The sequence below is a fragment of the Alternaria burnsii genome (genome assembly GCF_013036055.1).
Source record: "Alternaria burnsii strain CBS107.38 chromosome Unknown 705, whole genome shotgun sequence".
NCBI classification, from domain to species: Eukaryota; Fungi; Ascomycota; class Dothideomycetes; order Pleosporales; family Pleosporaceae; genus Alternaria; species Alternaria burnsii.
The window spans coordinates 422,184-439,416 of NW_024066107.1; the positions used below are offsets into that span (position 1 = coordinate 422,184).

Sequence of the window (17,233 nt, forward strand, 5' to 3'; positions counted from 1 at the left end):
GAAAACATGCGATATCGCAGCGAAACCAAGACCTCCTATCCAGCAGGCCTTCGCCGGAAGTGCTGACACAAGCGATAGTACATATAAAGGGAAGCAGAAGGAGGTCACCACTCAGCGGCGGCGACAGCGAGTCCAGGCTTGGCCTTCACCACGTTCGATAAAACCCCAGGCCGTGGGTTTGCCGATAACTTTACTCGGGTATATTTCAGGCGGTAGCTGCTCACCTCAGTCTCACCTGGCAGGCGATCTCAACTAGAAAGCCAAGTTGAAGGCCAACAGGGGACCTAACCAATGCCAAGTCGAACAGGATGGAGTCCATAGAAAAGCGGACGAGATCGAAAAGTGGGAATTACGGGCTCCTCATACCCATATAAATCGAAGTCCCAAAACACAGTGTAGGGCGAAGTGTTGGCAGGTGGAGTACGGAAAGTGGGTGTCACTTCGTCCTCATGCCCTGAAACGAAGTCCGAAAATACAGTGTTGGGTAAGGTGTTGGTAGGGGGAGTACGGAAGTTAGGTGGCACTTCATCCTCCTGCCTCCAAGAGTTGGGAGCCATATAGGCGAAAGAGGATGCAGGGGTGCGGGACTTGAATTTTACATGCTCCCTATACCACATCCATTCTTTGTAGGTGTCGATATTCAACCATGAAAGAATTGAGTTAATCAAATCCGATTTCAGAGGTTGATCGACGGGAGCATGTGCAAGCTGGCGCTGGTATGCTAACTTAAAGCGGTCCATGGAATCCAGTACAACAGCATTGCGTCGCCACGATACTCCGCCCTCAAGCGACCGGACGACTATGGAAGTGTTCGGATGGATCTGGCCGTTTTCTACTAACAGATAATACACCCCTTTCATACTATCCCGATCAATGCACGAGGCATCTATCCAGATAGTGTGTGATGATGTCGTCCGGGAAGACTGCCGTTTAAAGTAGGATTCGAGGAGCTGCCGTTTTCCACAATGAGAATGGCGAAGCTCTGGAAACCACAAGGTAGGCATGGAAAGGTCGTCTGTGCTTGATCCTATAGTGCTTTCGCATGTTGTCTTTTCTTGGGTACGACTTTCCGCAACCAGGTTCGGGGCACCGAAAGCTACGTCGGTTTCCGAGTGACTGATGACTTTGGCGATGTCTTTCCAGATCTGCGCGGAGACCGAAGGCTTTGGAACAACCCGAGTACGTACAGCGATGACTTCTTTCATGCTTTCGACGGACGTGATTACTAAGGACGAAATGATTAGCTTGATAGTTATATTGTGTTCTACGTTTGATACTTACTTTCGGTCGCAAACTCGGTGAAAGATAATGCCGCAGTAGCCACATGTAGTGGATCCATCGTATGTACGTTGATCTTCAACAGGTGTTGCGAAACGTGAGGGTTGTCCCGCGATGGCTTGATGTACGCTAGGACTGGCGTATCGGGTGGATGGCACCAATTCACACGGCTCGGTGTCAGCCGTGCCGTCGTTCGAAGGAGGCGTCCAAGTACCCGTGACAGGTGTGCTTTCAGAACTGATGGAGTGTTGTAGAAGCGGTGCTGTGTCGATGCCTGTTTCGTTTGGAAGCGTGGCAGGAGATGAAACGAGGCTGTGATCTGTGAGATCGACTGTGGACCGAAAGTCGGAAGATTCTTCCAAGACCTGGTTTGATTGCGCTTCAACTGACTGTTCGTCCAAATCTGCTAGAGGGGTTTGAGGAGGATATTCCTGAGCGGGGATGACGTCAGGTTCGTTGGTTGGTTCCGTGATGGCGATTGGCTCGCGCGACGGTATGCTGTTAGGCAGGTGTTTTGCATGAATGAAGGGATTGATGTCGTACTCGACTTCATGAGGGGAAACAAAGAGTCTGAATTTCGATAATTGACAAGAGAATGTTGGGTTTGGTGGGATAAGGAAGGCGGGCGGCGAAGACTATTGGTCCTCGCCGGACGACTTGGAATGACAGCGAGATTGAGAGTAACAGGATTGCGATCCTGGACTGAAGAAAAGCACTGATGTGCGAGTAATAGCGGAGTTGGAGGCTTGGGTTGACGATTGATGGACGATTCGCAGGGTCCCCAGCACCAAACGCCTAATGGCGTGGTGATGGGGCTTGAAGGCTGGGGGAGGCTTTAGTAGTATAAGTCAGTTTGATAAGATATATCCCTAACAAGACTTCGTAGAATCGTGCCGCAACGAACAGCAACGGCAGGAAAAGCACTGACTCTTATCCGACCTTGAAGTTTTGGAGGCGTACCATGCCTGAGGCTGAGAATCGCTATGCGGGCGCAGTGAGGCAGTGGTCAGCCACTCTCGAGCTGTAGCGTAGATTGTGAGCGCGTAAGCGACATATGCTGATCCAATGGCATTGTCATATCAGACTCAGCCTTGTTGTACGCCTCCATTTTCGCGGCAAGAGAGTAGTTTGGAGGACGTAGGCTGAGCGGGACGGGTGTTGAGGTGTCTGTGCTTTCGCGGCCCTTGTCCGCTTCGAGACTAAATCTGCCGGGCGACATCTAGACAGGCTTGCGCTCGTGCAATCCCCATCACATCTCTCGGCATTCCGCATCATCTCCGGGCGGTGGCTTTTGGAGGCTGCGTTCTCTGATGACGATGATGCAGCTGCTATAGCTGCCACCCGCATCCGGACTCACCGGTGCGGCACGCCACAAGTACGAACGAGGCTGAACACAGTAAGCGTGGCATCCGAAAAGATCTTTTTCCGATGCAGATACAGGTTTTGGTCTACAAAACATTATCGTGATTCAATTCTATCATTATTGACTATCTCATCGAGATCATCACTTCAACACTCTACTTCCTCGCGGCACCAGTACCCTCTGGCCAGAACTCATCCAGCCACTCATATGGGTCCTCAGGAGTGTATTGGTTCAAGATCTCGCCCTCGTAGTCGGTAAGGTGGTCGCGAGTGAGGTTGTACAGCGCGTACTTCTCATCAGGGCCTGTACCGACAGTGTATGGGACAGTTTGAACGTTGTTTCCAATCTCCTTGTCGACCCAGCGCTCGACGTCAGCGACCTGTGCGTCCTTGATGCGGTACTCATCGCCGTAGTTGGGTGAAATCTGGAAACGCGTTAGTTATGCGACATCTGAAGAGAAGGAATTATGGATTCTCACTATGCCCATGCGGGTACCGTTGATGGCAATAACGTTCTGGATGGTAACATTGCGCTTCGCTTGGTTCAAGCAGTTGCCACACGATTGGTAGAAGGTACCGAAGGTCTCGGCGAAGAAACCGGTGATGTTGACCTTTCCACCTAGCGAGTTGTCCTGGAAGATCTTGTCGGTTGCGCTTCGCGCACCGCCTCCGATGACGCGGAGCTGAGTGTTGAGACCCTTGGAAGTAAGGGCATCTTCGCAAACGTCCTCCCACCAGACTGTCGTAGGATTGTCAGTATGCCAGTGCGATCAACTCAGGTTTAGGGACCATACCGTTCTCGACCCAAGCATCGCCCAGCGCGTGGATACCCTCGCTCTGGTGCTTGCCAATGACTACGTTCCTGATTGTGGCTCCGGGCAAGAGGTTGAAGACAGCATCAGCGTCAGTTCCTTCCGCCTGCTCGTTGCATGATCCTTCTTCGCGCTCGTATCGCTTCATCTGGCCATCGAAGACCTGACCAGGACCGATGTACATGGTCTCGTTGAGAACAACAGTCTCAGTTGGCACCGGAAACTTGGTAACCGGGAATGGGAATCGCGGAGGAGGTCGCGCGCCGAGGTCGCCCTGAGTTGAGTCTGTGCTTCCTTGTGGTCCATCACCGTTTTGACGACGGATCACTGCCGCCGTTGAGAGGGCAGGAAGAAGAGGGAGGATGACAGAGGTAGACAGCTTCATCTTGACGACTGGATCTTGATTGTGAGAGGAATTGAACTCTTGTGACCGAGATTCTGGGTCAATTGAGAACTGCAGAGGTGCAGGAGAGGTACTTTACAACGCATGCAACTGCCCTAGCTTTTATATCTCCCACACCACTTTCTCGCCCAGCTCTCCGTCCGTCCAGAAGCCTCATCACGCACACTTTCCACACGCGATCCCGCGCGAAATCCTGCTACCATCTCTTCTGATATGCTCGTGTAGCTGCACCGGGGCATAGCTTCCCCAAAGCTACCCCAGCATCTGCGCCCCCAAGCCAGCGGAAGAAATGTCATCCATGTACTTTCCGCGAGTGACGATGCGAGGACGGTGGTGTAACAGACTTGGCGCATCTTTAACCGATGAATCCCCAGACTATGAGATGCGTCGCCAAGTGAACGCCTCGCGTTGGTCACAGTCGGCGGCATTTCTCCACGAATGACCCCGCGACTTGGCGGCTTGTTTTCGCCAACCCCGACTTTCCTCCCCCGCGTATCTTGGGTTTCTTAGTCTGTGCCTGCGGGGGACAAGGGTCTAATTTTCCTGCGCCCTGAGCGGTCATGCGGTTGTGGTGGCTTGAGGTACGGGGTAGGTTTACCGCGGCCGCGCTTCGAGATTTCTCATCTTCATGTTGCGCAAACACTTTCGCATTATGGACTGGAGGGAAAGGAAACATATTCCTGCCGGCGAATGATTGCGGAGGTACGAGTGGAGTGTCTTTTTGAGGCATTGACTGACGAGGCGGCACAGGCAACACTACAACTATGGTCATGTTGGCAAAGCGGTGGCACAGTCATTCTCATCTCACGGTTCCAGTAGCGACGTTACGGTTTTCAAACTAACGACTCTCCAAGGTCGCAATGGGATCACAATGTCTAGTTGGATAGCTGGAGTATGTGTGGCGACCAAAACCATGCATTCCACCAATGGAGCGACAAGACCTGAGCATCACCCAAATTGGCAAACATACAAAGAAGGAAGCTCCCTCAATCCCAGTTCTCAGTCATTTCCCGCAATCCCTTCTCAAGGCTATCCCATTTCGATCCCGGTCCTTTCAACCAGCTCATCACCTCCTCAGCCCTGGCGTTTGGCAAGCTCATCCGATCAACACCCATGCCCTCGATGTTGTTCGGGAATTTCCTCTCGGGGTAAAGCTTACGCCATATGTCCATCATCTTGTTGTAGCTCCACGGCTCTGCGAAACCGAAGAGACGTTCCGTTTTCACATCGCTATGGATCAATGCGGAGATGTGCAGAAGCGCATCGTCGACAGGATGAATGTACCACTGTGGTCCAACGGAAGTTGTCCATCTCTCCGACTGTATACCTTTCCAAGCATCGTGGGCCCATTCAATGGTTGAAGGAAAGCCTTGGTGCTCAGGCATCAAGACAGCGCCAAAATTTGCGTTTGGCAACTTATTTTTTAATGTTAGCGCCATTCTTTCTAGTAGGGGAGAGACTCTGCTTACGATGCGGTTGAGTACGAAATCGGGTTGATTCTCTTCCATCCATCTCATTATCGCCTTCTCGGTTTCCGTCTTCATGGCTGCGTAGACGAACAATCCTGGTTTGCCCGGTTCTTTCTCCAAAATCTTCAATGCTTCGTCGTTGTAGGTATTCTCGTCGATTGAGAACTCAACGTTGGGGTGGGGAAACGTTGCAGCAAGGGAAGATGATGTAAAGACGAAGCTTTTGCACGAAGGGACCTTTGCGCAAGCCTTGAGTGCATTCAGGCCTGCGTTAGTGGCAAGCGCAATCGCTTCGTGGGCGTCTGAGATGCCTCCGATGGGTGAAGCGACGTGGATGAATCCTTCGATACCTAGAGATCAAGACAGCTTAGCTTTGCTGGGCGTATCAGGAGCGAGCCTAATTTCGACATACCATGGACGACCTTGTCGTAGCATCCCTCGGCTGTCATATCCGGCACATCGACCAGCTCGAACTTTGCTTCTTTGTACTTGTCGTTGAAGTACTCGATCAAATATCCGTGCTTCTGGACTTGCCTGACCGCACCGCGAACATTGTAACCTCGCTTCAGCAGCTGATCGACAATATGGCTTCCGATAAGCCCATTGACACCCGTCACAAAGATAGTGGCACCAGGCTTGATGACGACTGTAGGCATAGCGTCAAGTGGGTCGAGAGGAGGGGTAACTTGAATGAGGTAAGCAAAAAAGGGGTTGAAATTCCGAATTCTCCAAATACTACTCAAAACCTGCTCGTTGGTCTCACGATGTAGGCAGATTCAAGAGGAGAAAAGAGAAAGAGAAGATAACAGTCGCAAGGCCGGAAAACAGATTAAATACAACGTGGTGACTGGCTGCCTGAAGTTACACAGCCTAGCTATGTTTGGGAAGGCGGGGTCAATGCAGCACGCAGTATTAACCGAATAACAGCAGCACATTCTCTGGGTTTCTCTTTCTATCTTGATCGAAAGGTTGGAGGAATTGGCGATTTTGAAGGCGCGTAGGCTTGAGCCCTACGGCTCAGCGTTGACAACCTTCAAGCTAGGCAGCGCCGGCTGCGAAGAGTTTGGAAGTTGTTGATGGTGTGATTACAGCATGCGAGAAAGACGAGGATATCGGGAGACATAGCAAACAAGCATGTCGTTTTGCATCGATATACTCTGGACATAAAGCAAAGAAGCAAACAGGGGAGCAAGCGGATATACGCGTAGCGTAGCTGGAAAAGTACAAGAAGACGCCGAAACGCCTCGCTTAGCGGACATAGCGTCCACTTTATACTTTTCCAAACATCCAGATGCGTATATAACTTCTTTTCCATCGAAGACGTAGCACTGTCTAACGGTGTTGTCGCATACCATACGGAGTCCTCGCGCCGATCAAGCACCCTTGCTCTGGGTGTTTTGAGGAGTCAAGTTCTCGAACTTTCCAACCAAGAACTTGATGCTATCACTAGTCTTCCGCATACGAGTAGCAGTTCCCATAGACTGGCTGGGAGACACCGGTGTGAGAACTGAACGGACAGGTGCGGTGGCATGCTCCTTTCGCCATGGGGTGGATGGAGACCATGGCTGTGTCGCGGACGCTGACACGCTTCGCTCATCATCGATCGCGGTGCTTGTACCAGAGATGAACGTGTTCATCGAGACAGCCCTTGATCTTCTTTGCTCTACTAGAAGAAACCGCTGGTATTCGGATTCGACCTGAATGTTCCTGCCGTTGTCGATGTCGTCAATCTCTTTGATCTCCTCCATGTGAAACGGCTCATCGATGTCGGTGGTCTCGGTGATCTCTTGAGCCTCCTCGACCGCCTCGACCTCCTGAGGTCCCTTAGCCTCCATAATTGCCTTGAAGACTTTGGTATCTTTGATGTCCCTGACTTGCGGAGTCTCAATCTCGCTTGGACCTTCGACTGCCTCAACCCTGCTAGGTTCCTGCATCTCCATGAGTTCCTGGTAGACCCTAGTATCCTTGATGTCATCGATCCCTGTAGTCGGAACCTCGCTAGTCGCCGCCCAGTCCTTGGTCTCAATCTTCGGATCAGCTGGATGCTCGTAAGCGAGAGGCTCCAAATACTCGTCACTGTCGGCTAACGCAAGCTCATCGAGAGACTGGTGTGGAACATCCGTGTCGTGCAATGTCGCGATCGAAGGCGATATGCGTGGTGTCGGATGTCCGTCAACAACAGCTATCGAGCCTGTCTCGGAGAAGTCACCGCTGTTAGGCTCTTGCTCCATAGCCGAACCCTCAGCCGACCTGCCACTGCTGGCAACTGTAAGGGTCTCATCCGGCTCTAGCCTCCTTGCGCTATGCATGACGCTCCTCGTACTTCCTACGAGTGTATCTCCATCGCCCTGTCAGTTGAAACAACCCGTCAGCACAATTCTTCCATACAGTCTACCACCCTTGGCTTACCTCCGGCACGAATATCCTGCCCCTTATCTTCTTCATCATCCCCACCTTGCCCAGCAGACTCGAGCAAGCAACCTCAATCGTCTCGGTCTTGACCTCTCCAGTTCCACCCACATACTGGATCAGTGCCCTTTCCTCCTCCAAACACATGGCCTCGAAAAGCACACCTTTGACGGTTTCTGTGCCGCACCACTCGCCCCAATTGCGGGCGTCGAATGCTAGTGTGCTAGCCCCGTGGCCTGAACGGACGGAGCGGCGGTAATCTTCAACACGCGCTTTGCGGAGCTTGGGTGTGCGCGAGAGGGAGAGCGCGGTCTGAAAGGGTAATTTGTAGTGTTAGCGAGGATAGTGAGTTGTCAAGTGTGCGAGAATGAAGAGTTGTCCCGAATAATTCAAAGGATATTGAATGTGGTGGCGTACACCTCAACGGCAAACGCTGCTGCTAAAATTCCTCCATCCATGCCAACAAGCAAATGCAGTAATAGAAACAGAACTCACCTTGAGAGTCTTAGCGTCGGTAACGCCATCGCAGAGAAAATACGCTACGGGGTAACCTGGGGAACGCGATGCGTCAATCTGAAGCTGCGAAGTCATCGTGTCGTTATAATGAATCCCAAGAGGTGGAAGCTCCAAGAGCGATTGCGATAGCGGTTGAGAGTGAGAGGAGCACGACAACCGTTTTGTGGGCAGAAAAAAGCCGAGTAAGAGGAAAGAGCCAAGTAGAGGCGAACGTGGCGAAGGCCGAGCCTGGACTCGTTGTCGCGGCGGTTGAGTGGTGAGAAGTGAAAAGGCATCTGTTTGTTGTTGTTGCTGCTGCTGCGTGCGTTTGCGTAATGCACTGTGTTGACAGGTGAAGACGACTGATAACGCGCCTCCCAGAACTGACAGAGAAGTGAAAAGAGCAGCTGCAACATACATACCCATCTCACCTTCCCTTCTCTTCACATCCTTATATTACACTACCTTCACGATACACAGCTTACACAAGCAGACAGACCAAGAAACCAAAACGACGTGGACGAAGCAGGAAACATCATTCATAATATCCTACAAAGTATGCACTTGACGGTAAAAAACCTCGCATTGAGCGCCTCATCCACCCAGTACAAAGTATTCGCCTCGCAATGCTTATTCTACAAGAAATGCGCGACAGCAATGAACATGACTAGTAACGCAGCATCCCCATGAATGGTATAGCAATACCCCCAAGTGACGATTCCGAAGAACTCCGTGCTTTTGTATCATGGACCAGAAATAGAAAACGATACCAAAAACCGCGAACATCATCTTCTGCGTTCCCATGCTCATCTCAGGTCCCATCCACATACGTGTCATTAACCCCCTTGTTTTTTTTTTGTCGGCCAGCCCAATAGGAGTCGTAATACCCGTAAGCAGGTTGAGAAGTAACCCGAATGCCCACATAGGAAAAAGGAAGAAGATCAACTACTTAAGTCTTCCTCAAAAACAACGGAGGAAGGTTATTAGTACCCACCAAATACACTCTGCTGCAAAACTCCGAGTTCCTACCACCAGCCGCCTAAGCCAGCGGACGCGGACTCGCCTGCGCATGCGTGAACAGTGCATTAAGCAACCGCTCAACCTTCAAAAGAAGAAGACGAGTCAGTATGGTTGGACAGCAAAGCAAGTAGAAGATTACGTACTTCAGGAGCTGCTTTGACAAACGGCAAGTCCCAGAACGTGTAGGTTGGGTTCTTCAAGATCTCCAACAGCGTGATAATGAGTCCCCAGGGATGTGGGCGGTGGACTAGCAGGCGCTCTAACAACACGCGGGTAATGGTCTCTTGGATCTCCAATGCGAGCGAATCGTCGTTAGGGGGTCCGAAGAGGTGGAGCAGCGTGTAGCTGTAGAAATGAGTATGAGTGTTCGGAAAGCGGAGCTGGTTCGCGATGGCGCTGATGAAGTGAAACCTGGCCTCCGGGTGGAAGTCTTTAACAAGCCTCTCAATGACCTTGGTAGCTGGGCTCTCTGCATCAAAGATCGGAACGCTAGCTGGCCCGGTGCCTAGAGTCGCGATGCCGATGTACAGAGTGATAGCATGTATCAACGTTGGGTTCGCTGTCGTAGAAACGAGCTCAAACGCTGCTGATTGAGCCTCTGCGTAGTAGACTGCTTGGCACACCTTGTCAACGTCCTTATTCTTCAACTCTGAGCCCTTTAGGAGGTTGTCTATAGCATCCTTGATACCTGCATCTGAAAGCACCTGCGCTATGTCGGCACTGATGACCGGTGCTTGAAGCTCATGCTCCAGTCGATCGGCCTTAAGTCCAGCTGTGAACGGGTCTGGCATTTCGAGGATGGTGGAAGGGTATGCGCTGACGATGAGATTGCGGAGTTGTGTGCAGTGCATGGGAATACTATTGCAGAACCGGAAGTGGTTCTCGACCAGGAACTCAGGGAAGTCGTGGTGTATCACTAGCAGAACTCGCAGGACACCGCGGTAGAACTGTTCAGCCATAACCGTCTCTCCCGTGGGCTTAATGAGCTTGCCCGTGAAGATCAAGAGCGTCTCGATAAGCTGAGCGTAGACGTCCCATCGCTTGTCTCCTTGGCCCTCTTCTAGCATAGCGGGTACGAAGATACGGTGAGCAACTAGTGCCAGCCACGAGAATGTGAATCGCTGGAGGTGCGAGGGTTGGAGAACCAACAAAGCCCTGGCTACAGCAAGGAAGACGTCGGCCTTCTGGTCAGCTAGAGCCTCTTCCTTTACCGCGTCATTCAGGTGGAAAAGGATGGCAGAGAACAACCTGAAGAAGACCTTCTGGTTGAAGGCATCGCCTCGTGTGCTGTGATGGTTGCAGAGAACGAGCACGACAACGACGAGTATCTGATCCAGATACCTAGCCTTGCTCTCCTTGACAGTTCCGTCTTGCTCGCCTTGGTAAACGACAAGGTCCACCACTAGTCGGCCAAGTGCATCGATCTTGACGGTCGCAATGTCTTCGTTACCGTTACCAAACGGTGCGGAATGTTCCTGTTCGTATGCCGCTACTGAAGAGTCGATGCAGGTGCGAATGAATGCAACGGATGATTCTTGAGTTTCCATCACCTTCTGCTGGTGGAGCTGGTAGATGAATGCGCCAACTGTCTTCTTTGGCATGCTTTCCATTTGGAGATGCACCCACTCATCGAAAACATATTCGAGTTGATCCTTGTGTCCGGATCCTGGTGGCGTAAGCATCGACTCGTTGGATGGTACCTGAAGGTTGCCGAGCACACGCTTCCCAAGCTCGAAGGATGGGTCCTCTGCTAGCCATGTGGTAAGAGCGTCGATGGACATGGCGAAGTCGGCACGGAAGGCACTTGGATGTTCGTTAAGCAGGAGCTCCTCCATCAAGCTAGACAGCATCTCTACTGCGGCGACACGTCGTTCTTGAATGGCCTTGGCGATAGTCGTGTTCAGGCGGTGCATATCCATCAGGCTAACTTCCATCAAAGCGACCATGACTGTGGACTTGAAAATCCTGTCGTCGTCATGTAGAGTCGCCAACCACATAAGTACCTGCCGCGAAGTCTGGACAGACAATTGGCAGAGATGACTTAGCAGATGCGCCATCACCTCGACCTCCAAGCGGCTCAATGAGTCGGAAAAGAGATGGTTAGTGACTTGACCTGCGATGCGGAAAGCCCAGGTCTCCTTGTTAGGACCCGCGTACTCAACACTTGTGATGAGCTGGTCAAAAACCTGGTGAACATTGCTGCTACCAGGCTGAAGTTCGCTGATACGTTCCTCTGGCGCCTCCTTAATAACGCGAGTCAGTTCGAGCAAAACATCCTCAACACCACGCTGACCACGCTCCAAGCCTGGAGCTTCCATGTAGCCGTTTGGTTGTTGTTGTTGTGTCAAAGGTGCATGAGGGGCTTGAAGACTCTGTAGCCGGGCTTGCTGTGCTGGTTGGCGTGGCTCTGCTGGTGCAGCACCTGGAGTTGGGAGGTTCGGTACCGCTGCGAACTGGTCTTGGAGGACGTCTGGAAGCTGACGTCCACCGTCTTGGGACGTGTTATTCGTGTGCGGAGCACCTCGTGACTGTCTACCGAAATCTTCGTAGATGGCCAGCTGCTCACGATTCAGACCACCAGGCATCTGCTTGTATGGTTCAGGGATATAGAATGCCCATGGGCTGATGTTTGCATCCTTGAATGGCTCGTTCGGACGAGAGCTGCGGAACATTCGGCGAATGCGGACTGCTTCCTCGATCTGCATGTCAATCTCCGCAAGAGACGACATTTCAGCGGCCTGCTCAACCGTGTTGCAGACGAGGTCAAGATTATCGTTCACAAACATGATGATATGTCCCTCTGGCAGCGCTTGGTCGGGGAGGTCTCTAGCTGTTACACGGATGTGGTTTTGAATACTCATGCGTAATGGCTCCTTGCAAGTAACAAGGGCCAAGGCACCAGAAAGAGCCTTGACAACAGTGTGTGCTGCGTTGCGAAGCTTCTCCTCGTCGGGTTCCATAGCAAAGTCCTTGTTAATCAACTGCGATGTTGAGATGGCGGCAATAGTGACAGAGCGCTCTACTACCGGAGCAATGATCTCCTGGATGGCTTGGTTGACAGCAGTAAGGAAGATCTTCTTCAATGCCGCTGGAGGGACCGCGCTGTTTCCAGACGGCGGGTACTGGAGCTGGTTGGTGAAATCGGGCAGAGCTGCCGTAATTGCTGCTGACGAGAATCGTTCGTTCGGACCCCGGGCGCCACGGTTCAGGCCCATAATCGAGAGATCACTGAATGCTTCTAATCCTTCAGGAACCATGGATCCAAGGAACTCTTCATCCGTTGGGGGTCGTCCTCGGATACTGTTTGTGGGCTCAATTTCCTTGTGGTCAAGCTCTAAGCCTTTGCAGAGGACTTCGATCTCGAATTTCTGGTTCAACTTTAGGTCTGCAAAGTGGTAAAGTTCCATCAGGACTCCCAGCATCTCCATGATCCAAGGATTGGGGGGCCTGAAGATGGAAGACTTGGCAGCTTGTACAAGCACCTTGCAGGTGAAAGGAATTACAAGAAGAAGGCGATCAGTATCGTAACCCTCATGTAATAAGTCTTTGAATGAGATGTTGCGGAATTTGATCGGCTGGTCTCGGGCAATAGTCAATGAACCAAGCCAAGAACCCAGATTCTTAAGATGGCCACGCTCCGTAGAACCCAGCGTGGAGTCAGTATTTAGCATACGGATGACACTCGCGTACGTCTCACGGAGCACCTCAGCCCAAAGTGTCTTATCGTTGAACAGGTCGAGCATGTCGAGATAGAGTTGCTGGAAATTAGGCTGCATTTTGGCGCGCTCTTCGACAAGATAGTTTGCGAACCACTGGTGATGTCTCTCTTCGACGGCTTCGGTGAGATCGCTGATCTTGTCGCGCAAGTTGCGCTCGGAGACGTTGTTCAATACGAACAGAACTTTGTCTTGAACGTCTTCGTCAGGGTCCTCGTACAACTCTGGGCGGAGTGGGGGATCGACGTAGAGGCAGCTGAACTTGGGTATGGCCGGCTCTTGTTGGAGAGCATCATCGATACCGTTACCGTTTGTCAATCCCACACCGTTGTGGCCATCGCCGTTAACTTCGCCGACTTGCTGACCTACAACTTCTTCAGCTTTAGCAAAAATCTCAGTTCCTTGGAGCCCAGGGACAATGAGGAGCTGATCGCAGTAGTTGGGCCACTCGTGCAGTCGGTTCGAGAAGTGTATGAGAGCTTGGAGGCCGAACTTGTACATACTGTCCTCGGGTCGATATTCCTGGACAGCTTCCAGAACCATAGCCAGCGCAACCTGAAGTGCAATTCGGGACAAGAGGTTGAAGTTGATGATACCTCCGAAAAGCACAGCAGTCGTGGCTAAGGCTTCTAGAGGATATTCTCCGAAGCAATTGTACTCATCGAAAAGGCCATGAATCATGCATGCGAACAAATCTTGGTCCGCGGGATCACGCGACTCCTTGTACTTCTTGAGTGCTGAGATGATGTCTCTTACATCACTGTCACCACTGTACATGTTCTTGAAATGCTCTTGCATCTTCTTATCTGCCTCTTCCGGGAGCGAGTTTCCGTTCTGGCCGTTGGCGTCGATAATGTCATCCACGCCTTCGCCGTAGTTGATCAACCTCGGATACGCCTGTATGCAGTTCCGCTGTAAGGGCAGCAGTTCCGGCTCAGGGAGACCGCATTGTGCAAGGAACCAGAGAAGTGGGTATACTGTCTTGACAGCAAGCGGTAGGTTGAGAGGTTGATGGTCGTCTCGTGCTCGTTGCATTTCTTCTGCAGCCCGCGCACTCAGAAAGTTAGTCAGGATGCGACGGAATAGCGGCCCGGCCTGCTCGAATGTCTGCTCCAGCCAGGTACCAAGCTCGAACTTGCCACGCGCGTGCGCTTGTGCAGCCAAATCCAAGCTGATGTCAGTATTACTGCGAATCAGTTGCTCTAACCAGTTGTTCGTCTCCGCGTGCTCGAGTACCAGACTGAGAGTCATTGAGTCGGCGTTGTAGGCATCAACAAATCGATCTGTAAGCCATTGGGAATCCTGTTTCCAAAGGCCGTAGAGGACGAAGTTGTAGATGGGTAGCTTCTTGAGGAAGTACGGATCAAATAATTGTTTCAATGCCTGTTCCTGCAAGGCACCCCAAGGCTTTGGAACTGCCGCTGCCGCTACGAGGAACTCCGCTGTGTGTGGATTGATCACCAGATCCGGTATGCCCATCAGCTGTGCCGTGTGATAGGTCTCAGATGTCTGGAAGATCATGTTGAACAGCGCAGCTGTCGCATCGAGCGAGACAAAGGGGTGTTTGGTTGCTTCCTCGGCGAAGGACTTGGCGTCGTCGGACGCGTTCTCGAACGTCTTCAACGAGTAAGAGGTGCGTAACCTAGGGATCTGTGTCACATCCAGCTCTTGCCGTGTGGAAGACAGGAAAGCGACTACAAAGTACAACTGTGTCAAGTCGTGCTGCCATTGCCCTCCCCATAGTGCTTGTATATCGAACTTCTCCGTGTCTTGAGCAACAGGGAGCAGCGCGTTGTATATAGCTAGGAACTGGTGCTTCTCGATGCGTAGGTGATCCCGATCAAAAGCCAACACGACATCCTGCCAGTCTATTCGCTGCCCGGTCCGGTGTTCGCGTAGTGCAGCAACAAAGTTCTTCGCATTGTATCCGGTAGAGAGCGCGAGATAGAGGAGCACCGCGGCAACTTGCTGGTAGCTGATGTCGCGCGTCTCGGCAGAAGCAAGCACCTCTTTGCATGCCTCGACCGTAGCTGTGCCTTGTGGACCCGCCTGTTTGACCAGCTTGACCAGAGGATTCCGTGAGCCATCTGTGAGCTCGACGAGTATCAGCTTCGATTCGACGATGCCGGGGATCTGTTGGTGTGTCTGCTGGTATCGCATCTGAACGGCGTACGCTAGGCTCATCTTTTTCTCTTCGTCCCAGCCTTGTGGTGGATCTTGCAGTAAGCGTTCGACGAGGGCGGCGAGGTATTCGTGGCTCATGTCCTCTGGCTGGGTGGGTTGCGCGACGGCCATTAGCAGGTCATCGCCTACGGTGGACAGTACAGCATCGGCTGGTGAGAGTTAGCGTCAAGTCAGTGGGGGAGCCAATTGAGAGTGAGATGCCCACCTTTAGTCCGGAGATCTGTCTTCCTGCAGGCGAGGGCTAGCATCGTCTTCGCGACCGAGTCGAGCTTGAAGTGGGATATGAAGGCCTGCAGGTCGAAGTCGCGGAACAAGTCGCCCTCGCTGGAGCTTATTGATTCTGCAATCTTGTCTGCCTGCTCGGGCTCCTTCCGTATTTTGTGCACCTCGGTGAGGAGGATCTGGTAGCTGCCGTTGCTGTCGGCGTTGCGGGCGCCGGTGCCGAAGATGGTGGCTGCATTGTTCTGCAGCACGCGGCGGAAGTATTTTGAAAAGACCTCCATGCCGTTTGAGTCGACCAGCTGGGGGCGTCAGTAAATGGGGAAGGGACGGGGCGCAAGCAAGGGAGTGCAGGGCAAGCGCGCAAACGGGGTCAGACGAACCTTCCTGATCTGCTCGGTTTGCGTGTCCCACTTGGCGCGGTCTTTGTCGTCCTTTACAGGGCCAAACTGACTGAGCAGCAGAAATATCTGGGCGATGACAATGCGAGAGAGGTTCTGGGACGAGGGGCCAGAGGGGTTGGTGGCTGTGCTGGGGGAGCCCGTGGTGCTCGAGGTGGAGAGTGAAGGCGAGGCGCGGACAAGCTTGGAGGCTCCTCCGCCGCTACTTGACTGTGCACCTGGGCCGTTGGTAGCGGCTGCGGCGGAGGAAGCCAAGTGCGAGGCAGCTTGGGGCGCTATGGTCCTGGACCCTCTCGAGGACAGCAGCTGGCTGGCGGGGAGCTGCTGTCCTGCTTGGGGCGAGAAGGGCGACGACGTCGACGAGGCGGCCGACGACTTGCGGCTGCGGACGAGGCGCGATGAAGACGCGGGCGGCAGCGAGGGGAAGTTTGCTGTGGCGGGCGACTGGGCGGGCCGCGAGTTGCTGGGTGAGGGCGTGTTGGTGATGCGCTGCTCGTGGGCAATTGCCGTGGATATGGGCGTGAGGCGTGTGCTTTGGTTTGGTCTCGGGGCGCCCCAGGGGTGTTGCTGGCTCATCGAAAGAGTCTTTCCATGAGTAGCGCGTGGCGGGTGGGGGTGAAGGGGGGTGATTGGAGTGGTGATGGGGTTTTGGGCACGGGTGTGATAACCAGACGTTCAGTCGGCCATGCAGGCAGGAAGAGCGAGGTCTTGGCACTAGCGCCCGTGGTAGAGCGACCTGCCACGTTGGACATGACACTCTGCGCCGTCACCAAGACCGCGCACACAGAGGGTGCTTTGTTCCGAGTTCCAAGCAGTGTAGATGATGCATTCTCTTCTCAGTTGCCGTGTTTCCATCTTCGTAATACCAATGCTGCGCTGCTAGACACTGCGACATGGGAATACACGATGAGGCGCCCTCTTGCTATATACCCCACTCTCCACCTCAACACACGACGGCATGGACGACAGAGACTGGCCGAGGGTCATGCATTCAGCATCCAGTACCCGCATACGCACGGCGCTGTCTGTCTCTTGCACAGGTCCAATATCTCCGACAGAGCTGATACCTGGATACGTCCTTTGCTGAACAAGTCCCTGCGTTGGGCTTGCTTCTTTGCATTATGACGATGGCTATGGCAATGCAGTAGTCCTCCTGGACCGCATCAGGGAACGCATCAGGAACGCAGGGCAAAAGAAACCAATCTTCTCCAGTAACACATCGCAATAGGGGTGGTAGTTCATAGGCGGCGGTTCGTCATAGCCTGCGGTTAGCGCTACCCCTCGGCGCTCGCGTCGCTATGGTGATGTTGCTGCCCGTCAACACAGCTGTCCACTGGTACACCGCCAGCGCACCCTGGTCCACTGTCAACACCTGGCTCAGTCTTCTCGACTGCATATCAGATACCCCCATATTCTTCCCCCAAAACACATGCGAGCATTCGCTTTCTCGCCCATTTTGCTAGCT

The 17,233-nt window shown here is 52.8% G+C and overlaps 3 protein-coding genes across 3 annotated transcripts; all 3 read right to left on the minus strand.

Moving 5' to 3' along the window:
• Window positions 1-284: 284 nt before the first annotated feature.
• On the minus strand, window positions 285-3,837 carry GT037_000161 (polysaccharide lyase family 3 protein; the record flags this gene model as incomplete). Its single annotated transcript, XM_038925208.1, has 6 exons — window positions 285-1,225; window positions 1,282-1,413; window positions 1,493-1,776; window positions 2,800-3,065; window positions 3,120-3,379; window positions 3,435-3,837. 6 exons carry the CDS (start codon window positions 3,835-3,837, stop codon window positions 285-287), a joined length of 2,286 nt encoding a protein of 761 aa, XP_038791064.1.
• A 1,004-nt stretch (window positions 3,838-4,841) lies between these two features.
• Window positions 4,842-8,324, minus strand: GT037_000162 (aldehyde reductase ii; the record flags this gene model as incomplete). Its single annotated transcript, XM_038925209.1, has 6 exons — window positions 4,842-5,270; window positions 5,325-5,674; window positions 5,737-6,009; window positions 6,787-7,672; window positions 7,734-8,045; window positions 8,229-8,324. 6 exons carry the CDS (start codon window positions 8,322-8,324, stop codon window positions 4,842-4,844), a joined length of 2,346 nt encoding a protein of 781 aa, XP_038791065.1.
• A 1,067-nt stretch (window positions 8,325-9,391) lies between these two features.
• Window positions 9,392-16,353, minus strand: GT037_000163 (not1-domain-containing protein; the record flags this gene model as incomplete). Its single annotated transcript, XM_038925210.1, has 3 exons — window positions 9,392-15,297; window positions 15,354-15,669; window positions 15,751-16,353. Coding segments are annotated over 3 exons (6,825 nt in total), but the record flags the coding sequence as incomplete, so codon positions are not given.
• Between the last annotated feature and the right edge of the window lie 880 nt (window positions 16,354-17,233).